This window comes from Plectrocnemia conspersa, unplaced genomic scaffold (assembly GCF_051122295.1).
Source record: "Plectrocnemia conspersa isolate PC_06_02 unplaced genomic scaffold, ASM5112229v1 ptg000013l, whole genome shotgun sequence".
Lineage (NCBI taxonomy): Eukaryota > Metazoa > Arthropoda > Insecta > Trichoptera > Polycentropodidae > Plectrocnemia > Plectrocnemia conspersa.
The window spans coordinates 14003337-14030019 of NW_028277177.1; the positions used below are offsets into that span (position 1 = coordinate 14003337).

A 26683-nucleotide genomic window follows, 5' to 3' on the forward strand; every position below is an offset into this window, starting at 1 on the left:
GCAGTAACGGCAGCAGGAGTGAGAGTGTCGGAGTGGTGAGCAGAGTGGCTCAGGCCGTCAGTGTGCCTCCGGCCGCCGGCGGAGCGGTTGCTTTCGCTTTGTGTTATCTTAACTTCTAAGTTCTCCGCTTTGACACTGTGAAACCTTTTCGCACAGCCTTCGAGCACCGAACATGGCCAAGACGGACGAGTTTCCCGCACCTATCCGGCACACTGGCAACCCTCACCAGAACAAGTTCGCATCGTAAACACCCGACCAGAACTGGTGAGCACCGATCCGTCCGAATCGAACACTTTAACGTCATAAATTATTTATTTCGTAAATTCGATTAAATGCCATTAACAAACGACTTATTGCTTTGTCATGTCGTAAAACGTTACGATACCCGCTCGCCCGGGCCTCGGCACGAAAGTGAACCGAGATGTGTTGTCATAAAATTCAGGGTATTGTTTGTCATGTAAATACGACACACGGAGAGTCCTTTTTCCAGCTTTTATGTCCATCGTAAGAGAAAAAATATTTACGATTAACATGTCATACTGAATCACCGCGCACGTTTTTATCGATACATTTAAATATGCATATATAATTCAAACACATAAAAGTGATAGAATGTCGCAAATATTTTAATGTTCGTTACTAAAATTCGCTATTATTTATTTGATAGTTTTACATGACTGTAGACTATAATTTAATATAAAAGTGTAATAAATAGCAAATATATTTAAATATATCATTCAAACAGATGAAAGTGATAAAATGTCGAAAATATTTGAATGTATACTACTAAAGTCATTTAAAATTATTAAATAAATTTTGTTTTGATTTAACATAATTTATTTATTAGTTTTACACAACGTCAGGCACTATAATTATGTTTATAGAATTAAAACATATAAATGTATAGAATGTAGCAAAATTTTTTATGCGTGTTACTAAAATTCGCTTTGATTGAACATGATTTATTTACGAGTTTTAAATAACTGCAAGCATCATGATTTAATTAAAAAAATGAGAACAACAGCTTATTTTGATTTATATCCTTAAATATGGTTATAAAATTAAAACTGTTAAAAATATAGTATGTCGCAAATATTTGAATGGCAGTAACTAAAATTCGCTTTGATTAAACATGATTTATTTACGATTTTTACATGACTGTTCAGGCATTGTGATTTAATTCACAAAAATGAAATAACTAGCTTATTTTGATGGATACCATAGAATATATAAAAATAATTAAAACATGTAAGAATGTCGCAAATATTTTAATGCCTGTAACTAAAATTCGCTTTGATTAAACATGATTTATTTATGAGTTTTATATTAATGTGCTGGCATTATGATTTAATGTAAAAAATGCAATAAATAGTTAATTTTAAAAAATACCATAGAATATTTTTAAATACTTAAAATATATTTTAAAGTCGCAAATATTTTAATGTCTGTTATTAAAGTTCGCTTTGATTTAACGTAATTCTAATTTGATATTAAAATTGCAATAAATAGTTCATTTTGATTGATACCTTTAATTATACTAATGCAATTGAAGCATATTAATGTATAGAATGTCGCAAATATTTTAATATCTTCTACCGCAATTCACATTAATTTAAAATGATTTATCTATTAGTTTTACATGACTGTGCATGGTTTATGCTTAAATTAAAAAAATACAATAAACAACTTATTTTGATTGATACCATTGAATATTCATAATCAATTAAAACATATATGAATGTCACAAATATTTTAATGCCTGTTACTAAAATTCGGTTTAATTTACACAATTTATTTATTAGTTTTACATGACTATGCAGGCACTATGATTTAATATAATAGGTGCAATTAATAGCTAATTTTGCTTGTACCTTTGATTATGCTTATACAATGGAAACATATAAATGTATAAAATGTCTCAAATTTTTTACTGCTTGTTACTAAAATTCGTCTTGATTAAAAATGATTTATTTATGAGTTTTAAATGACTTATGACAATATGATTTAATTAAAAAAATTAAATAAATAGCTGATTTTTATTGATATTATTCTTAAAACTGTTGAAAATATAGAATATCGCAAATATCTTAACAAATTTGCTTTGATTAAACATAATTTATTTATGAGTTTTACATGACTCTGCAGATGTGATTTAATTCGAAAAAATGCAATAAATATCTTATTTTTGATATTCCTAAACAATTCGAACAGATAAGAATGTCGCAAATATTTTAATACCTAAAACTAAAATTCGCTTTAATTTAACATAATTTATTTGTTTAACCCTTAAATGCACGGTGCAATTTGAACATTTGTTTTCATTGGTGCTAGTGGATATAAAACGAAATAAAATTAATTTAAATACTCCAAAAAGGTTAGTCTACCATTGTTTAATTATTTTTGATTTCTATTTTTTGTAATAGTTGCATAAAATAAACAAAATAGCAGTTGTGGACACTGGCCCAAATTGACCATAAGGAACAGATGCAAAATGCAATGGAATTTCACAAACAATGTGTGAAAAATGTGGTGTGGTCTTATGTTTTAATAATAAGAATTTCCACTTGTAAATATTTTTAATTTTAATATACCTTCTTCGCGTTCTGCATAATGTTGCATATTTACAACAAGCATTTTTTTATAAATATAATCCACAAATAAGCCTAATTTTAGTATAAAAATATTTTTATTTTTGAATTTGGAAAAATCATGCATTTAAGGGTTAAAATAACTGTGCCACTATGATTTAATATAATAGGTATAATTAATAGCGCATTTTGATGGTACTGTTAAACATATAGAATGTAGCAATGTTTTCTACCGTAATTCAATTAAATTAAAAATAATTTATCTATTAGTTTTAGATGACTGTGCATGGATCATGATTTAATTCGAAAAAATGCAATAAATAGCTTATTTTGATTGATACCATTGAATATTCTAAACGATTAAAATATATAAGAATATCGCAAATACTTTAATGCCTGTTACTTAAATTTACTATAATTTAACAAAATTTATTTATTTGTTTTACACATCTGTACAGGCAGTATGATTTAAAATGATAAGCGCAATAAATATAAATATGCTAGTACAATTGAAACATTATTTATTAGTTTTGCATGGAACTGAGTTAATTAACCAAGTGCAATAAAAAGCTCATTTTAATTGATACCTTTGATTATTCCAATACAATTGAAGCATATAAATGTATAGAATGTTGCAATTTTTTTAAACTAAAATTCGCTTTGATTGAACATGATTGCTTTATGAGTTTTACATGATTGTTTTGCTGCTTTAATTAAAAATAAACTGTAGTTAATAGCCTATTTTAATTGATACTATTGAATATGCCTAAACAATTAAAACAGATTTTAATGTCTGTTACTTGAAATCGCTTTGATTTAATATAATTTATTTATTAGTTTAAGCATTATGTTTTAATTAAAAAAGTGTAATAAATATCCTATATTGCTTGATACCATTGAATATTCTTAAATAATTAAAGCAAATAAGAATGTCGCGAATATTTTAACGCCTGTTACTAAAATTTGCTTTAATTTAACAATGTCGCAATTACTAAAATTAACTTTGATTGAACATGATATATTTATAAGTTTTACATGAGTGTGCATGTATTACAATTTTCTATAAAAAGTATAATAAATTTATCATTTTGATTGGTACTTTTGGATAAGCTTATGTAATTGAAACATATACATTTATAGAATGTTGCAAATATTTTAATGCATATTATTAAAATCGTAGTTAGACATGACTGTGAGAGCAATATGATTTAATATAATATTAGCAGTGCAATAATAATAGCTTATTGTGATTGATACCATTGAATATATATAAATTATTTCGAATACGTTTATATTACTATTTATTTATTAGTTTTATATGGCAATTAAAACAGATTGAATAAGTATTGCGAATATTTTATAGTTCTTTTCTAAAATAGGTTCGATATTATTTAATTGTGCAGGCGCTATGATAAAATGAAACAAAGAACACAATAGAGCCTCTATTCCAAGTAATAGGATCATAATTCTAAAAGCGTAATGTATTCAATCTGAAAACTTTGCCATGTGATGAAAAGTATGTTCTATTAATATTTATTTTTTAGTAAAAAACTATCTTTCGATTATTATTATCTGGCTCATATTTTATAAATTGAACTCGAAATAAGCTATTTAATACTTGTTAAATAGTTTATATATTGTGTTTTATACAGAATTATTATTACCTACATATATATCAGATAATAATGTAATATCACATAGGTACATATACATATATTATACTATAAATGTGATATTACATGTTCGTAATAGTGAAGTAGAAATTTAAAACTTACTCTCTGCTGCGATTTTTTCAATTTACTGAATTTATTTTAAACGTTATAACAATATAGTATATTTTTTTTAAATATGTAGTTTTTCGACGCTTGATTTCAACAATTATCCAATAAATGGCTTAAAAACTGCGCAAATACAATATAAATGTATATGTCGATATACTAGGTGATTTCAATTGCACCACGTTAATTGTGCTCAAGCAATTATACAATAAAATAAGAACTACTAGTTATCTAGCTACATTGTAATATTCCCCAAATCACAAACTAGCATTTAAAGTTGATAGCTATATAATACTGCTAATAAATAAATTTGGATATACAAAAATTGTGGTTGATTGTAAAGATAATGAACACTTGTATGTGCATATATGTTATAGAGAAAATGATTTTGATTAACATTTAAAGTTGATTAAATCCTATTGATTCATAGCGATTTTTAATTGATTTTCTAGTGGCTTAAATTTATAATTTGCAATGTCATTAGATAGTTTTAAGTGCAATCACTCAATGCTACGGAGGTTGACTTGTTAGCATCCAAAAGCAGATGCAAATAATTACAAAAAAAACAGCGCGTTGATGGATACGAAATATTTATGCAAACTAATGTTTTTTTTCTTAAATTGAATGTTGGATTCAAATGAATAATCAATTTAAAATAACAAAAAGAACACTACCTCTATAGAGGTAAATAGTTTAACTCTTTCTTCGGGATTGTAGTGCATCTTTGCCCTAGTTTTTCACTTTGAGGCGTATTTCAAATAACCGAGTTTCTCCGCATACACACGAAATTGTGTGTGGTTGTGTTCGTATGTGTGTTATTACTTATTAGTTGATTGAATAGGTTCAATGGGCGCACGGTCAGCGTGCACCGGTCCATTTCGGTTTGGTCCAAACGGAGGCTGGCGAGAGTTGATCTGTGGAATCGTTGACCTCGCTAGGAAATACGATACCGGTGATTTCATTCAACTAATATGAAAAGTGCTCGACAAACAACCTGCACCTACATCAAGAGGAAGCTGCACAGACTGCTTCTGGTGCCTTTTGCGGCTGCAAGAGAAGTGAAAAATAATAAAAAAATGCTCTTCTTATTCATATCAATTATCGCTCTATGCGCTCGGCCGTGTGCTGCACTCGATCTTTTTTACCCGCTGCTGCCAAGCTCGTTCCAATTTGCATATCTTATTAAAATTTCGTATAAAAATGCAATATATTCAAAACTGGTCTTTACGACCGCCAAAAAATAGACTGCGACCCGTCGATGAGTCTCGGGCAGCTTCGAAAATTAACAATTGTTGCTCGTCGGTAACCACTTTGCGGATCGATTTTAAATTGAGAGCGTTTGCCTTTCGTATATGTATCTACATGCATAGCTATAGCAAAGAACACTTAATAATTTAATATATTTTATTATTTTACTACATATCTATAAGCGTTTCAATGCAATTTTTCAGATTCTTTAATACAAAATTTTACAAATAGGAAAATGAACCATATTTCACTATCAATATATTTAATAAATATCAATTTTACTGATAACGTTAATAAGAATTTAAATCCAATTTTTAATTTTATGAAATTTAAGATTTACTACCAGACAAAACGTAAATCTAAACAATATGTTATAAGCCGCGTAGAAAATATGTGAAGGTAATTTTCTTAACTAGACTTTTTAAATTTTGACGGAACCTTTTATTTTGTAGTGTACGTAATCATAATAATACATAATTGAAGTTAAAATATGTGACAAAAACAATTGATTATCTAATAATTTGACTTTGACGATGACTTTGTATCCTTAAATTGCAAGTCTTCTTCGTGGTGTGACGTTGAGCCTGTTCCTAAACTTTGACTTGATTGCAGCATAATAAGAAAAATCATGCTTTACATTAATATGTCATAAAATTGTTTCGTTAAACTCTCGGTGCTCTTCTAATAATTTCTCAAAGAAAATCTAGAAAAACAGGCTCGAATTAGGATTCACAACTACTCGTAGTTTTCAACTATTCGAATATTAAATAAAAAATAGACGAAGTTTTTCACCGGTTTTTACTGATATTAATTTATTTAGCCAATAGGTACAAAAAAAAATAATTGCCTATAAATATTATTTAATTAAAAAATAATTATTGGTTATTAATAAATATTTTAATTAATCATTAATTACATTTGTTATCGTTAAACTTTCTGAATTATGTAAAATATGCATAGCAATGCTGTGCGAATTACTGATCAGTAAGGGCGTCAAAAGAAAAATGCATACTTTTTGATTGGTTTCGTATTGCCGTTTGATTTGTGCGGATTTGCATATAAATTAATTAATAACTAGAAATAAATTACGTTAAGCTGTTACGCGGAATATTCCTATAGTATTTTCGAGTATGAATGTGAAGATGAATTTTATATTTTTTTTTTTAGCTTTATTGTGGATGAAAATCAATTTAAAAAAAAGTATTACTAGTGTTACTTTACGCTGGGCAAGCATGTGTTAATAATGTGTGATTAATTGTTTGTGCAATAATATTTTATTTTTATTGATTAAATACCGGTTTAAGGGTCGTAATAGCGGCAAGCCTTTCAGAGAGAAATTCCAAAATGTGTTTTTCAATTTTAGTCCAGATGTAAGCTTATGTATTCAACGTTAGAATTTTATTTTACATTACTACACAGTAACTTTGAAAGGCCGGTGGCAAAGCTTATCCATGATTTGTGAATATAATTTACTGTTATATTTTTATTTTCTATCTCTCAAAAATATTTTTTCTATTAAATTTAATATTATTTAATTGATCTTATTTAAATTCTGATAAAATTTAACAGAAATTTGGCAGAAAGGAAAAATTATATAATGCATTTAAATTATATTTTATTTCTACAATAGTATTTGTAACATATATATGTTTTACTTTCATCACTTTGCAAATCAGGTATTAGCAGAATAAGAGTACATTGATGTTATATTGACAATAGTAGTAATTTGTTTAGATATCCAAAGGTCCAGTTATTGTTGCTTCTAATTGCATCTGTTGAATATAAATATTAAATTTAGTGGTCCAGAATCGTACGATGAGTTTGTCAAAATTTCATAGTCGAGATATTATCTCGGAGCGTTGAGAGCGCCACGGTTCATAGCATTTGATCTTATCTGGATACTTGTTGAATTATTTTGAATTAATATTGTGACAGGGGGATGACTTACGATATTTTTGTTCGCCACTCTAGTTCGGTAGCTAAAGGAATGCCTAATTACACACGTTAAAACATATTCAGTTTTCATAAAATAAATGTAAATAAAGCATGTAATTAAATTCATCCAAACCTGTTTTTAAAACATATAAAATCAGCATCAATAGCAAACAAAAGAGCTCTAAAAATTTGACCCTATGCTTGTAGAATATAACACGGTAGCAGATTCTTTTCTACGTTAAAAACACATACATATTTATAAGCGACATTTTATTTGAATGTTTATAGCCGTCGTTAATGCTTCATAATTGAATATATCTCCAAAGATCTTATGTGTTTTTTTTTTCTCCTAGCGTCACATTATTGTATAATAGAAAGCAATTTATTTAATTTTATGTGCATTCGTGTCATTTCACATCGCCCAATAGGTGTTATATAACATATTAATTTACATAATTGTGTCGTCTGTATATGTTTACGTGTGCTTAGAATATCTAATGGTGGCCATAGATAAGCATCCGTGTGTAGTATTATTTGTTTCCCCCGATTGAGTTCCACCTGTGCGCGCTATCTACTACCTGTGTGAGATCCTTTTGAATATCAATTTGCCGGCCCCCGGGGTAGTCTATTTTCTTACCTGTTGTAGTCTTTTTAATGGACTGAGTTAAGATGCAACGGTGCCGGCCATCACCTCTGATTCAGCTGTCATAAACAGCTGTTTGCCGAGGTTTGCTCACCTTCACATTCATTCATCGGATCGAGATCAAACTAGCTTCAGGTAAAAAAGGGATTTCTTAAGAGTGGGGATGGAGATGAACTATGGCGCCTAGATCATAGGTTTATTGGGAATATACGGACTTTTTTGAATATATTAAATATATATCCATAAAAAATAATAGTGATAGTTCACTATCGCTTAATATAAATATTTTATTATATGTATATACGTATCTATTAATTTTTAATATTTATGTAGTATTATATTACTCAGATGAGAGCATTTTAGAGAGCTTCATATCATTGTATGATTTTTATTTATTCACCTCGATTTATGTTAATATATAATTTTATTTTACCATAAAGATATTTTTAGAATTACTTTATGAATACAGTCATCATAATTATAAATAAAATTAAAAGGCTTCAATGTATAAATAAATTTAATGGCATTATACAAATATAAGTATTATAAACGTTACTAAAATAATTTTATTTGGGTAACTTATCTATTTATTGTCTTGATTAGGATATTTGAGAAGATGAAAAATTAATAAATTTATTCTTTTAATAAATTAAAAATAGTTGTATCAAACCATAAATAAATTAAAAGCATGTGTAAAAATTCCTATATACATATAAATAAATACTATCTTAATTTATAACAATTAGTAATTCTAAAATACTGTGCTCATAGTTTTTATTATTTAATTTACGAGCTGCTATTTTTTTTAATATACATTAAAAGAACATATATTTAAAATAAATATAGATATAAATAAAAAATATATATATTGGGTTAAGCTAAAATAATGCAATATAACAAGAAAATAAATATATGATTTTGGTAAAAATCATGGTATTTTGAGTAGTTTATCTATTATGGTTTTTGATTAAATTTAATAAAATAATTTTATCAATATTTTTATTGTATTTCTAAAATATTTAATTAAAAGCACATATTATGAAGTAAAAATTGCTTAATTATAAATATTTGCGAAACATTAAAAATAAAATACAATAAATATATCGATTATGTAAATTATATCAAAAATGTGAATCGCATTGAATTCTTTAAATATATGATCGATTATTGTCCTTCTGTTGGCTGTTTTCTTTTGTATTAAAATAGTACATCTTGTATTTAGGACATTTCTACAGAAAAATTAAGATATTAAATATATAAAATTTTTTTGTAAACACTATTGAAGTTTATGATACTTGAAGTAAAGATACGTGAAGTAAAGTCTTCTACCAGAGGCTTCCTTTAAGTAATTAACATAAAAAATAGTATGTTTAATTAAGTTGAATTACAGTCTAATCTTATAATAGATTTGTTGGTAGTACTTTTTATTGCTTATCATATTTATTATGTCAATTAAATATATTGTTATTTTTAACACATTTACACCCTTAAATCTCCGTTTGGTTATAACATTGTGTTTTAGTAGTGAATTTTTAATCTGTTCAAATATTGTTGACGTATCTTTTTAATTGTTTTTTTTTACACTGACACAGTTGCAGCCACTTAATATGTAATTGCTAGGCAAAAACCAATGAATAATTTAATCTGGATTCTCTCAAGAATATTAATATTAGATATGATAGTCATACCCTAAATCTGAGCTCTATAAGACCACGCCGGTTTTATCATAGAGTTATGAATTATCATTTTGTTCTTCAAAGATAAGCCTGAATTCTGTCTTGTGAGCCAGTAGAGTATGCGATGTTCTCTTTTGTTCCAAGTATAAGTTTTATAATCTTTTGTCGAGATGAATTTTAAAATATTACAAAGGACAAGTATATTTGTTCAGCGTAAACATAACATGGATTCATTTAGTTTCTTTAGCTCTGATTTGCCATTTAAAGAGCTAAACTTGCACTTTTGAGAGATGATTTTGCAGTCTATTCGATGCTATTTTTGGGGTTGTGTAGCAAATACAGTATCGGTTCAAGAACGCTACCCTAAAGCACACCGGAAGATATTTGGTACAGTTTTTTGTTTTCTCCTCCGATATTAATTTGGAAGTGTCTATCTTTCAGATAGAAATTTTTTTATTCAACAAAAAGCAGTCCCTTAATTTTGTAGAATAGTCCAGGGTGGCATACTTTGTCAAATGTCTGGGTTATATGTGTTTAATTCTAAGGACAAATTAATGATTTGGTAAGATATTAAAATTCCTTTATCACCGATTTGATTATATTTAATATTAATTTTTCTAATATTTTTAAATTACCTACAAATTAAAATAAGTAATATCGTGGCTTAAAAAGCACTAATTGCTAATTTGCGATATATCAACAACAATTTTTTTTATTTTAATTTACCATATGTTGTACTGAATGCATTTAAAATATGTATTTTTTTAACAATTATTTACAATTATTCTTAAAAAATTTACAATTATTTACAATTATTCTTAAAAAATATTTTTTTATTTATTCTGATTATTAGGTCATATTTTTTCAAAATTATGCAATAAATTATTTTTTTAATTTATTTGAAGTATTTAAAATAAACTATCTTATACTGTGTAGTATATACAATAGTGTATGTTGGTGATCTATGATTGGTCAGTATAAATAGACGTAGGACGGAGAGAGAGGCGATAGGCATGAAAATAATTTATTTATTCGTCGTGCTAACACATTTTCATTTGCATTAATTATCCAAATAAATAATACGGGAATGAGTATTTTGATTGGTCCGTTGGAGTATTTTAAGTTATTTCCTGTAATAAAAGTGACATTTATTACACGGAATCTGTCTGCCCGGCGTGCATTTGATATTGAGGCGATTTTTTTCTTCGCCAGCCATAAAAGTTGTACCGTAATCATTATCGAAATATTATTAATTATTTTTATCCAATCAGCCTCTCGTGGACTCACTATAAATAACGTTACGCTGCTCAGTGGATGGCAACCATTTCAAAATCGACTGTAATACACTTTTTGCATATTTATCAATAATGTTATTAAACCAATTTCTGCCATAATGACATATTATTTCAGTCTTAGAAATAGGGTTAGAATATATGTAATATAACCAATTTTATTTATATACAACAAAATTAATACTATTGGAAAATTTACAGTTACAGTTAAGACAAATCTATGCACAAGCTTTATTGTGTTAGCTAAAACTATTTAATTTAAAAATATATTTTTTTGAAAATAAAATTTGTATAGCCTTGTAGCTAAAATTTTTATGATTTTAATGCATTAAAAAAAGTATAGCGCGCATTAAGTAATTCATAAAAAAGTCATGCATTTATCATAAAATGTCACAGATAATTTAGCAGCACACTGAAATACGTTATATTGAAAAATATATGTTTTTCTTTAATATATTTGAATGTTTCTTTTTTTTAAATAATACAAAAATATTTAGTTTTCATGTTTAATTAGAAAATAATAAAACCTTACCTCCTTTATTATCCCCATCTCACTCTTTTCATAACCCGTGCATTACAACCACATCAATATGGGTCTACCAACTTTTCTTTATTTAAGGATTAAATCTTACATTATATACTCTGCTATGCGTAGGTCTGTCAATTCTAATATGTTAAATAACATTTGTTTTGTGGTTAAACTCGTGGTTAAACCACGTTCTCTATGCTCCGCAAAAAATACACTAGAATATTTCGATTGTAAAAATGAATTTTTATTCCCAATCCAGTATTTTGATATTCGGTACAATATTTATAAAATACATATAAAGCTTTCATTTAATATGTTTTTAAAATTATTTATTTTTCTCAGAGTTTAACTTCTTCTCTAGTTTTTTTCTTTTGTGTGCGACTTTGATCCTAGTATAAAGACTGTTTTATTGTGGCATCGAAAGACCAGCGAAACACAAATAGGCTTGTATATCTGGCATCCGAGACTTACGGACATGGTAGTAAGCCTATTTGTAATTAAAGCATTTAGAAAAAGGAATTATGACAAACTCAAAACAATTTAAGTGTATTTAGATGTAACAAATATTTTGCTGTGCTCGTCTCAAATAAATGTTTGCATTTTTATTAATAATTATATTATATTTAAATGATATTGCAACTAAAGATACAATACTGACTATATTTTGTTTCTGCTAAGATCCAAATGACGTGGCAAACAAAATGAATACTATAGTAATAAACATAATTGTCATATGTATTAAAAATAGCTTTGTCAATTCTAAATCTGTTTTTTTTTTATCTAAAAGCAAAACTGCTGTTATAATATATTGACAATTTAAATCGAGGAGTGTTATTTATGTTAATGAATAGAAAAAAGGCATCCGATTTCACTGATTAACTTATTAAAAAAATAGTTTTAACATGCTTTAAGCTTTATTAGCAATGTGAAAATATTTTTTGTATTTGATTGAATTAAAATCGAGAGATCAGAAACTCAAGCTAGGTGCATAAAAATAGTGTAAATGACATTTATTTATCGTAAATCTTTCGTTGCAACATGTCATGTGTTTGCCCAATGCGTTATAACGGGGTAAATAGTGAGACACCATTTTGAAATTTCAGTGACATATATTGTATTAATTTTAAATTATTTACAGCTTACAACCAATATACATATGTCACTAACACGACTTGATTTTATTTAAATGATTCATCCGTAAGATTAGAAACATTAATCACTAATTTTATTTAAAAAACACTAGGTTACATACGGGATTCGAACTTAGGTCTTTCAGGTATGAATCAATAACTTATATCACTGGTTTTCGTGCTAGTAACATGACATGTTCAAATAAATAGAGAGGTTATAAATTAACCCTAAAATATATTGTTTTAGATTTATTTTTTTATCATTGTATCTTAACTTTACGTTGTGTATGTCTAGTTAATTTAAAACTACGTATTAGGCTTTGTATAGCAACTATAAGTTTGTCTGGGTTTTATATAGCAAAAAATTGCTATTTTTTTCTATCCTTTGATCGAAAAAAAACCATTTCAAAACTCCATTTTCTGATACAAAGAATGCTGTAAGAAGAAAAATCTTGCGTTAATTTCAAAATTCTGTGTAAATTTCATGACACCTGAGCTCACCGTTCGTGAGTTCTTGCTGTTTCAGATTGATAATTAAGATTATGTATATTTTAATATTGCAGAAAAATAATTTACATCGAATTCGAATATTTTAAGGATTTGATGACTGACAAGATATTATCCTAATTGGTTTATATTCTCACCCTCATAATCTTTTCTATCAATTTTTTCTTTTATCATATTTTCACGTGACAAATCGTAGGTCGCGTATCTTGCCCTTTTAATGAATGACATTTTTTAGGAACTCCATCGTAATTATGCGACCCATTTCATGTCTTGGTCATTTGTTTTGGTTGGTGACCCCAGTGCAGTGGGTCGGCCACGCCAGACGATCCCCGGTCTAGAAAATATGCGCCTGGGGGCCAAGACTCGCTCGGACATGTTTCTTAATTTGCCTACAATCCAAAGCGCCATTCTTCTTCTTCTGATTCATTTCGACGAGAGTGAGCCCGATTCTTCTCACGATCGGCAAAAATATTTATGACACAACAATCGACATTTTTGCGGATTTGCATACACATTTACTACATGTACATATGTGCGCAAACCGAACGCCACACATCTTTGCCCAACGTTACACACGTAACAATGCCTTCGACTTGCCTCGAGAACGTTGATCTCGGACAGTGATGAACAATCTTTTCGCGTGTCGTGAACCTTAATCGACGACGGAAGTGTAATGCAATGAAAAAAGACCAACGTAAAATATAAGCATTTAATAAAATCGAACGGATCGAACGCTCTCAAGGGACGTTCAATATAATCAATTAACGGTCGGTATTCCATTTATTTTTTAATGCGAACGATAAATTATGTGTTGACTTAACCTTTTGCACACAAGATGGTTTTATAGCTGTGTGTCGCATTTGTAACATTTACATTAAACGAATTCTTAATGATAAAGAAAAACGTTACAATTAGGCGACTTTTTTAATGGGTATAGCAAAAAATAAATTTTGCGATATTTCAAGATTTTTTAAAATGAAATATATTTTATGAGTTTATGGGTTAAAATATATTTATTTAATTAGTAATCGTATTATAAAATTTATCAAACGATAAAATCAAGAATTATTAACTATCAAACAATTTATGGCAATGGGTTATTTTAAAGATTAAATAGAACTAATTAGACGTGGACCAAACGTCGATGATTAAGTTGAATGATAAATATATTTTTGAGTGGCTTTGTTGTTTCCATAGAATTTAACATAATATTATAATATTAAATGACATTTCCTAGATCTCTTTGTGTCGTTAAAGTTCATCAAAGCAACGCGACGCGACATTTGAGCATCTAAAACGATTTTGCAAACTTTATCTCAGCATCCGAGGCATGCACACATCACTCACAATAAAATGCTAAGGCTCGCTTAGTTATCTATCTGCAGCCGACTTTACAAAACTTGTTTTACTACGGCTCAAAAAAACAGCACTTGCATTGGCAAACGACCTTAAAGTCTTCTAAATTTGTATATCAGGTTTGGCAAATACAATCAGCATGCACAGTGTAAAAAAATGTACACGCCAAAATATGTGAGAGATATCTAGAGTGAAATGTATGAACATATTATACCCATCTTCTTACAAGGATTCCTTTGAATGTCTCTAGATGCAATTTCTTGCGCAAATCGCTATTCATCTCTTACGTAAGTCGAGAAAATCCAACTCGTCCCTGACACTATGGTTATTTGGTCTATCAAACCGTTACGTGGGCGTTCAGGGTAAAAAAATACTCGTAGAGATCAACAGTGATGTAATGGTCAGCGGTGCTATGAGGTGTTTTACAGGGGCGGCTCGTTGCGTATTAAATTATAATTAATTAATTCTAGATATGCTTCTTAATAGCAACATTAATCGTTAGATTATATGGTATGATAATATAATAAGTAATCCGTTTGAATGATAATACCTAATCAATTATCAGATTATATAGTTTTTTATAAATTAATTTTAGTGATATTTTATAAATATAATACGCCCAACTCTTGTTTTTGTAAAGATGTAATTAAATATTAATATTTTTTTATGTTAATAAAATTAAAAATTATTTAATTATTCCAGAACCATTGTTTATGAGCAAATAGATATATTTACATTGTGATTATTATAATTTAATATAAATTAGCGTAAATAATATTTATTGGGTAATTCATAAACATGTGTTTGTTTTTAAAATATGATTTATCATTGGGTCTAAAAGGAAAGATAATCTTTGTAAAGCAAACATTTGATCCATACTCAATTTTTTCTATGAATTCGGAATGATCAATACTATTTATTGATAAATAAATACTATTCCAAAAATCGGGACATTATAAAGATTTATTGTTATGGTTCATAATTTTTACAATATATTTTAATATTAATCACAATGGCACGCGAAGTTTATTGTTTTCATTTATTTGTGTTGAAAAATATAACCACAGTAATAAAGATGTCACTCAGTAGCATTAGGTAAACTATATTACTTATATCTTCTAATATAAAATTGCCAGCAAAGTTTATGGGCTAGCTTTCTGTTCAACTTTTATAACACGTGAAATAAGCTCTTTAACTGTGATTATTGTTTCTTCTCGAGAATTGCTCTAAAGTTAATAATTTTTCATTTATCGAAAGGTATATTTTTAAATGGCTTGCAGCCAATGCAAATAAAAAAAAAGGTTTTAATCTACTAAATTCAAAACCTGTAGTAAAAAAGAGACTTCAAAAACTTTATTTGACAATATAAGTTTTATGATTAGCAAATATTTCCTTTCGACTTCCTTGAAAATTTGCCAGCTATAAAATAATAATAATTATATTGTAAGTGTTTATTTTTGAGACATAGTTTTTAACTTCTCATCAAAGTTTTTTTGTTAAAAATGAATATTTTAAAATAGTTTATAAGTGCTGCATTGAGAAAAAGTAGTAGAGGATGTGAGATAGGAATTTTTGAGCTTTGCTCCGAAAAGATTATTTGAGAACATAAGTTTTATGACAGACTTTAGGAATTACGGTAAATTTTCCTGTCAACAAAGCATTACGAAAGCAAAGATGAATAACTTAAGAATGAAGGTTTCATTCGATGGCTAAATGAAACGAAAGGCAATGTTTTCATGTAAATACTACACCAATATAAACCATACGATGTGATATTGAGATTTTTGTAAAATACGAGGGAGTGACCGTTATTAAAACATGCAATAAATATTTCAGTCAGAATTATAATTCTATCTCTAAATTATTATTGTAATAATTATGAACTCGTATGTTATAATATATGTTTTACCATTGTTCGTTTATTTATATTCGGTAATCCCGAAATAAATGTCGTTTTAACAGTTAGTCTCCATGTGGCGAAAATAACTATCGATAACACCAAGGAACTTGGCTGGAAGGTTTTATCTTATCCACCTTATTATCTAAGCCTCGCTCCTTCTGACTACCATTTATTTCGATCTAAAAGGGGTTATCGAAATATATTTCATCAAAGCCTCCAACATTTTATGCTAATGGAATAAAAAAATGACAAAAGTTTTATGCATATTTAATAAAAATATATATATTAAAAGTCAGTAAAGTAAAAATGACATTTATTTCGGGATAACCTCATATTTTAATTATTAATTAAATTATATTGTACATGCATACATATTGATACAAATTGTTGTAAATAAAATCAGTTAATTGATTTTTCATATACCAAAATATATGATATGATAATATAAATACATACTATATATTAAATATAGTTTTTTATTGATCCAAATTTCTCGAGAGTTCTTGAGTAATTTAGATCAATTCTCATTTCTTGAGATGTGAAAAACACTAACTGAGACATATTATTTATTATGTTATTTATATATTATATGCTGAGTCTTAAAATTAAATGATTATGTCATATAATTTCCATTTAATTGAAAGCTACCAAATTTATCATACCACCATATAGATGCATTTTTCAATTATAATGCATTAGGTGCATTTTGGAGGCGCCACTGGAAAATAGTGTGGGAACACCCAGAGGCATTAACGCTATATATTTTTTTCTATCCAGAGGCACTAGCGCTATATTATATTAAAAAGAGGCGTATGTGAGCCTAGCGAAACTTGGCTTTGTATACATACGGTAGTGTCGATCGACGCTCATTTTACAATATTTAATACGACAAAAGTGGCAAAACATTATTATCAGACGCCAAAATCATCATGGCATGGCACTTCTACAACCGCATAGTTCGAATTAACCGTAGGTTGGTTTTGTTGGTCAATGATCTGCTCTGAGCGAAGGCGAACTGCTTCTAAACACGTCCCTAGGAAGAGCAGGTAATCTGTCATCTTGACCCGGTGTGGGTGTAACCTCTTTTTTGTATTGTGAGCTCTCATTATGAAAATTTCATAATTAATCCTTGTACTAAAGCGTTCATATCGAAAAATAATTAGACGCGATTGTTTTTTGGCTCGGGAGATGGGGGCGTTATACCGTGACAACTTTTTGTATGCTGTGGGTCGGATGACTAAGACGTTGTAGGTTAATTGCTTTTGACTTACAATAGAGTTGGGCTTAAAACCTACAAGAGCTATTATTATGCTTAGTAAATTTTAATTGTTGCAATATTAGTTTTAATATTATACTAATACTTATTAACTTATTTTAGTAACAAAAATTAAACTAATATTTTTATTTTTTAGCTTTACAATGAACGTACATAATACATATTTATGCATACAATATATATTATATATACATACTATATATACGGTTTAAGGCTTTTTATATGAAACTGTAAGCTGTTAATGTTATTTTAGTATCCTCGTGTTTTATTCGCAGCATCCTTTCTCTATCTTGCAAAAACGGAATAGACTAATATACTTAAGACACGATGCTATCATAAAGATAGGTATAGTGTAAGTCGTAGGTTTATATTCACATGTTTAAGTATTTATTTAAATATGTTTAAGGAACCGCGACTCTAAAGAAAACTAGTATGTAATTTTTAAATGGATTAGACTTGTGTACTTGCCATTAAATCAATATGATTTTTAAGATATTTAAAAATTTTTTAAAGATTATTTCTAAATGAATCAATACCATATGATATTTAATTTCATCGTTTATGTAATTAAGTGCTTTTTATTTCTAATGTAAATTTTAAACTCATGCGTTCTTTTAATTTATAGAAAATTTATAATATTATTTGCAATTTAAAATTCAGTTTATTTATCTAATATAAGTCAAATTTGTGAAATACTATAAATTTAGTAAATTATTGATTGTTTTACGAGTTCTTAAAAATGTCAGTTAACATTTTTATATATTGAACCTATTTATATATAATTTAAAAATGAGATTTTCTATAATTGATAAAAATTCATGAAATTTGTATTTTTTTCGTTTATCGGTGTTTATATATAATATGAACATATATCGTATTTAAGTCACTCTGGCATATTTTTATTTAGTGTTGCAATATATCACTTTGTTGTCAGATTAGTTTTGCAGAAATTTAATATTATTACTTATAAGGAAGGAAAAGGGAAAAAATCACTAAGCTTAAAAATATCATATATAAGCTTAAAAATAGATCCCTACAGAACTAATGTAGTTGATTGTGTAATAAAATATATTTTATTGCTGGTTTAAGCTGATTCAATTTTTTAATATTATAATATTTAATATATAATCTAATATTATATTATAAAATTTATATTATACATAAGTAATAATATACAAATAGATAATTTTTGAACTTTTCTTTATGTGGCGTTGATTTTTCATTTGGTACGGTAGTAGATATTTATTTGCAGTAACTGATTTTTCTCTAGGAAAACAATAAATTTTGAATAAAATATATTGAAGGGAGTCTTTGGTCATAGCAAGAGTTTCAAAATATTTGTTATTTTTAACTATTAGAATATCAAATAGTAAACTATAAAATATTCGAATATTTTATTATGTTATATAATATAAGAAAAAATGGAAATTAGTACAGATATATTATTTAATTAAAAAAAAAAAACAGCATAAACATGTATAAGGTTTCATTTTAATTATTACTGCTGATAAAAAAACACTGCTCGGTATGCTTAAAAAAATAAAAGCAAACTAAAAACATTATTTATATTGATTTAAAAAATTCAATACCAGCTATTGAGAAAGTCCACAGCTGCACAATATTAATTCGGAAATATGAGTAACTTATGGAATTTTGAAAATTATAAATTGTTTTTTTATTTATTATTCTGTCGGTTATTAATTGTTATGATCATAAGTGGCATAAAGATAAAATAATATAAATTGCGCTATAGATAATTAAGCGGTACGTCTGTGGAAAAAAATGTGTAGCTATTATAATACACAAAGACTAAACAATAATGGACAACTTTATTTTTAGAGCTTTTTAAAATTATATTTTATAAAATATTTCACTACAAATATAGTTGAATAATTAGACATTTTTTTAAATAATGAATAGTTAAAAAAACTGGCTAATATATTCGGTATTCTAATATTAAAATTTTTGGATTAGAGTCTATTCAAAATCAAGAGAGATCTTAAAACCTTTCGTTAAAAACTTACATATATACCATTTATTTTCACGTACATAATCCTACCAGAAGGAGTCTATTTTACTAAAAAAAAATCATGTCATTGTGTATTACAAAATTTCAGAATCTCGACTCATAAATTTCTTATGACAATATCAAGGCCAGTAGCTTTTTTGTGCTTTCTAGAAAAGCTCACGTCTGACCGTTTGTTTCCCTCTAATCTAATGTGTATATGTTATTTTGTAGATTTTACAAATCACTTAAACTTAAAACATTGATTTGAGTAATTTGAGGATATTACTTTAGTGACGAATCAGATTTACTAACTCTCGACATTCCAAAGGTGAACGTTTCACGCATCAGAAACAATTTAAATTCGTAACTGTACACACGTACAGAAGTGTTGCGTGATCATTGACGTTATTGATTGTAGTCAGCTGACGTGCGGGTTAAGCGTGGCGCCGTCAAAATAAGTGAATGCTCCATTATTCATCCGTCAGTGCTGACAACACGTGTACAGACACAAACGATTCAATCCGTCAGCATCGGCGAGACGGGCCCATCGTCGGTCGATCACGAACGGGGATTGGGTCAAGGGCGAGCCCTAATATGGGAACTTTGCCTCGGCACGCCGGCTGCCATTATGCACGGGCTCAACCTTCAGCGAAAACTTACGCGAGTACGTGCCCGCACACGTGCGTGAGCTTTATCGCTTATTAAGCGAAAGCTCTGTACGGTTTATGAATAACCGACAGGGTTGTATTTGGAAATTCATTTAAATTTAATTAAATTGTATTCTTCGGACACTGTGTTATTATCTGAAGACTACTTGGATTAGTTATATATACTGTGTTATAATTTAAACTTCCACAAATTATATAATCAAACTAATTTTACGGATAGTTTTTTACTATGTATGTACATATATGCTATTATTTGTTATCGGACAACGGCGATAAGAGGTACGGCAATATTTATTATTATTTAAATTGGGACGTCTGTGAAATCTCACCTCAATGCGTCATGATAGTAAAAATGAAATATAAGAATAAAAATATATAATAGCTGACATTTGACAAATCAATGTACAATGCCAGCGTATTAAGGAGATGGATGGCGACAGTCATAGCTGAGTTGGCTAGTGTAAGCGTTCCGGCTCTTACACTAGCCGACTCGAAACCCAGAGACTTCATTTATAGGGAGGGGGGGAGGGTAAGGGAAGACAATTTCCCTCCTTTGAATTTGGCCAGAAAAATGCATATCATTTAATAAAATACTATGAATTTTAATGAAATCAAAATATAAGCCCAAAAATATTGCCCCCCCCCCCACCGAAAACACTGATGTCCTTGATTCTAAACCAGAAATTATCGGGTTATCCGCAAAGAAAATCTAAAAAAAATAGTCTCGAATCTATTCCCAAAATATTTTTTTAAACGTGTCATTTCAGTGAAATCATATCGAAATACACTTTCTCAGGTATTTACCAGTGAAAATATAATTTCTATGCTAGTAAAATAATATGATTTCAATTTTTCTATTCGTAGTAATATATACACTTACATACTAATCATTATTTATTTACATGCAATGTACGAATGTTACAGTGAAACTGTATTTTTCAGTGAAGTTAGATTTTCACTAGTAAAGTGCAATTACATTTTAACCAGTTAAAATGTGTTTTTATTAGCCAAATAATTATTTAACTAAAGTGTATATGAAGCGCAATTTGACAGTTGCGAAACGTACATTTGCTGTTCAAACCCAAACCTAACCTAAAGAAAGTTTTAAAACTAATTATAGTTTTAGTACTTTCATTAGTTTAAGTCTAAAATATAAACTAAGACAACACATCCCTCAGGGGAAAATCACCGGAAGAAGCACAGATAGACGTCACATATGATATAAGTGTTTATTAAACTATTCAGACCACTTCTTATATAAGAGTGTTGGTCAAAGTATATTCAAACCGAAATTTGGTCAATTTTATGATGCAAAAACAATCACTTTTCAGAAGAAAAAATCTACACTAGAAGCAAGAAAATCGTGTCGGTGCCGTTGCAGTGGGAACGCTCGGTAACAAGCGTTACCGCTGCGATGGCGTGGGCACGATTTGATTGCTTTTGACGAGGATTTTTGACTTTTGAGAAGATATAATCATTTTTTGCTCTCTCCTATTAGTCAAAATTTGGTTTAGATATGCTTCATTCGATTTTCACTTATTATAAGCCGTAATATTAGTAAAAAATACTTAATATGAACGCTAGCTAACCGTACGGCAAAGGCACGGTTTTATTGCTTTTGACATGGATTTTAAACAAAGATTCTAAACCTTAAATTTGATCAGTTAAATACATGTTATTTACTGAAATACTATGAATTTTAATAAAATTAAAATATTATTTAAATAAAAAAAATAATTAAATTGTGATTCAACGTAACATTAAAAAATTAGAAGAAAACGGGTAATAAGCGTCTGAGTAAAAGTGAAAAATTGTATGAAATTAATTAATTTACCTAAAATAAAAAACCGAAAAATTTATAGATATTTTTAGCCCTTCAGTTTTATTTGGACCATCTTGTATATACCTATTATATTTTTTTGTATTAATGTGTAGTTTATTAATGGATCAACGCATTACTTAACTTTTTGAGATGTGAGGGCATTTTATTTCTTGCATCTCGTTTGCCGACGTTTTGATCACGATGTCAGGGTCATCATCTTGGGGGTAATCTGGACCTAATCTCATTTGCCGCATTCGATCTTGTGTTTTGCTATTTTTTCGTTTGTTTGTTGCTAAGGGAACAACAAGTAAACTATTTTTCGAATTGGTTTGTTTAAATGAATTTATTATTCTATTGATGTGTTTCATTCATTTGCACGAATTTTAATATTTTTTAGAATGCTAAATGGAAATTCTAAAAAATATGGATCATCTGCTGTTGTGTGAGTGTGTTAGAATTACACGTTTAAATCATTCAAGTTGTTCGGATAGGACAACGTATATGTACCTGTATAATTGGCGGGCAATCTAATTTTACGATTATGACTTTGCTGTCTTATTAAATTGAGCCCATAAATAGAAATGAATATTAATGGTGACTTCATAGATATTTTTATACTCAATATTCTATACAGCGTGGTAAACCTCAAACATGATATTGTTAGTAGTGGTTAGCATAAGATCAATTTCATATTTGCTTGAAGTTTTCAGCATCACCATGATTTGTTTTGTTTCTGCTGAAATCGCATAGTTCTTGCAAGACGTTAATAAATCATAGCGCGAATCTATGGGAATGGCGCAAGTAGAAAACAGTTCGGTTCTACCGGTTTGAAAACTGCATAGAAAGTAGGTTGAATCAGCTCGACAGTTTGATTAAGTACACTGCAATTAATGAGGGAATTACAAGAAATTTATATAGAATGCGCTCATAGAACATTTCAATTAATTCGATATAATAATAATTTAATAGAAATGTTTAGTTACATGGCTAGGTTAAAAGTTATCTGGATTGAATCTGATAATCTAGCAATTGTATAATAACAATATTTATAAGAATTATTGCTACAAATCTAATTTAATTCATATCTAAAATTTAACTATAATTTCAAGTGTGTCATTAGTGTTAGTATTTTAGATATAGTAAATTAAATTATTAGTATCATTTATTTTATTTTTATGATTAAATAACCAGTTTATTTATAGCTTAAAAATGATGATATTTATAAGCTATTGTTATTCAATATTTTCTATGTAGAGATTTGTAAATTAATTATTTAATTATTGATTATTTTACAATAAGAGTGTTACTTAGGCAAAACTTTATTTATACTAATCATATCGGTGTACATTTCTTATTTGTAGAAATACACGCAATGCGGTTCCCTATGAAAGACGATCCCAGCAGCCGCTTATTATCTCGCATGATGATCGATGAATGATCAGCCACGGTACATAATTTATTGAAATTTAATGTTTAATAAAGACGAATACGTGCTTGTTATTTATTATCGTAACGGTAAAGTACGCCTATATAGATACTACAAAAAATACTGTACACTAACAAGAAAATATAATATCTGAGCAATGATTGATGCTGATCACCCGTTTCTATTGTCACAACTGTCATTATAGATGTTTTTGCCCGTTTTGTCTGACAAAACATCATTGTTGTTAGAGCAACAACTGTTGTTCAATTTAACAGTTAAATTTAATTCAATTTGACGCATTACTTGGAATAGTTTGAAGGTGTTATACGATTTGATGTTAAGAAAAGACATTATTTTTAAAAGCAAATTGTTATGGCTATTAGGGATTTTGATTATTGACACTATGTTAATTCCAAGGATTTGAGATGTATTAAATTTTTATGTAGTTTTTATGCAAAACGTTTATTTATTCTCTTCTTTTTCATAGTCGTTACTATTTTTTCTCAAAATTGTATTGTATGAATCCGCAATCGTTATATCATCTTTATTAGTAGACATTTCTTAATTGGATAAGAAAAAATTATAGAGTTACTAGGTACTTCACACATTGAAATTAATTTTAATGAAAAACATCTAGAAGGATGGTTTTCAGTCTTAAATCTAAATTTCCTAAAAAATGTAATTTGATTTATTTTTATTTTTAATTTTATTAATGATAACGAAGATTTAGCGTATTGTATCTTATAATATCAATATTTGCTTTTGCCCATTTGATAATATATGATTTATTGTCACAAATATCTATAAAATATATTTCAGAATATTTAGATCATCAGATTGAAAATTTTTTAAACCTCTAAATACAGATAATGTGTTAGAGTTTTATTTAGTATATTTATCTATATTTAGAAACTTTTCCAAACCTCTAAATACAGATAAATATACTAAATACAGAGCTCTTTCTAAATACATTTTTGTTATATTATCATTTAATGTGTATTCTAAACTAGATGTAAATTTGAAAATGGTCAGATTATTTGTATTTGCTATTAATAATTATACAACGATTACGCCCCATTTTTTTCATTAAAATGTTTTGCCATTAATTAGTTAAGAACTTATTTAGAATTTATATATTTTAAAAGCATAAAATTTTGCCAAAAATAATACTATGGATTAATCAGTTTTACTTTGGCACAAAAGCCTTTTTACAATAAGCACTATTTTTAGCTACAGTCTTAAACTTAAGCATAAAATTTGAAATATTGATACGATATTACTACTTTAATAAATATATCAGGTGATCATGTAATAAAAATAACAATAACGTGAATAGTAGAAATGGAAAAAAATATATTTGATAATAAATTGTCTAATGAAATTAAATATATATATTAAAAACACAAATAATATTTTTTTTATTACTGAAAAATCGCAATTAGTGGTTATAAAAATTCTAATTCTAATCGATCATCTCAAATTAGGTTTTTTAGCTTTGTCAAATTTGATGGATTAATAATTAGGCGTTTAATTGAAATCGAGTATAGTCGTAATTTCATATGATATGAAGTCTTAGTATTAGAATCATAATAATATTTATAATATTAAATAAAAATATAAACAAATTAAGATAGTACTTAATATATTAGAATAAATATGTCTAGAATAACTAATTGTAAGTTGAAATGTATTATACATTAGAGCTTTTTACATTATATATAAATAATAAGTATGTAATATTATATCTTATGTAATCTTTTCTAATATTATATATAATTTATTAATGCATGTTATTTTTATTTTTTCCAGAACGCGATGAAAAGTGTGACCAAAGAAACGTACAAAAGCGTGATAAATAATACGTAAATCGGGTCTCTCCCGCATAGATAGTCATATTTGTTTGTGTGGCAAAAACAAAGTTTCGTGTGTGTATTATATAGATAATAATAATTATAGATAAGTAGAAATGGCAGGCAATCGGAGCCATCTAATTGTGTGTTGAGCGGAAGTTTGGTGGTAATTCGCGAACAGTTGACGATGCAAGGTGTCGTGATGAGCAAGCCGAAGGCCGCCACCATAGGGGGCGGCGGGAGCGTGGGCGGCGTCGGGTCAGCGGGGGGCGCTGGGGGCGCAGCGCCGGCCGCAGGCGCTGCCGCGCTGCCCGACGCTCGCGCCAAGCAAGTGCTCAAGGAGGCAGTCGACGCCGTTGTCAACAGCTTCGCGAAACACACTCAAGGATACGGCAGAGGTGAGTTTTTTTTATATATAACTATGTAGCATTCATACTATTCGGCACGGAACGTACCGCGTACGACTAGTATGAACACATCATAAATTATAATTTTTATTAATTTAGATTATTAAGATTTTCTTATGACTGATGCAAAGTAGCATTTTTAATGTATCGAATGTTGTTCTAAGACTGTTACAAAAGTAGATTTAAAACTTCACTAAAACAAGATTTAACAACATAAAATGTAGGAAATTCAATAATATGTAAATTATTCATTTCTCAAAGCTAAGGAAATGTATTTGCCTTTTCACTTAACTTATCCAGAAATTATTTTTTAGACAAGCGATATCTGCTTAACATTAAAGCTGCGTACAATAAAATATTTTTTTATTCAAAAAATGATTGTGAACCTCTTGATAAATCGTTTCTCTTTCGATAAATCGAAAGTTTTTTGACAAAAAGAGCTTTATTTTTATCCATAATTCCATGCAATTAGTATTCAGTAATTATTTTATTATTCACATCATCTGCTTTTTTATCGATACTTAAGAACTGCTTCAACGGATTGGAGACACCACCCCCCAGCAAAGCAAAATATGAAGTATACGCTATTTCAAAAAAAGAACAGATAGTCGCTAGTTTTATTATTTTTATATTATAGAGAAATT

At 28.2% G+C, this 26683-nt stretch overlaps 1 protein-coding gene across 1 annotated transcript in view; it reads left to right on the forward strand.

Annotated features, from left to right (window-relative positions):
- The window catches only part of lft (Limb expression 1 family member lowfat), a 116723-nt gene continuing 90040 nt past the window's right edge, over window positions 1-26683 (forward strand). Inside the window, exons 1-2 of the mRNA XM_088201396.1 lie at window positions 1-264; window positions 25592-26030. Of these exons, the coding sequence (XP_088057522.1) occupies window positions 25820-26030 (211 nt within the window). The 5' untranslated portion in view covers window positions 1-264; window positions 25592-25819. The remainder of the gene's footprint in view (window positions 265-25591; window positions 26031-26683) is intronic.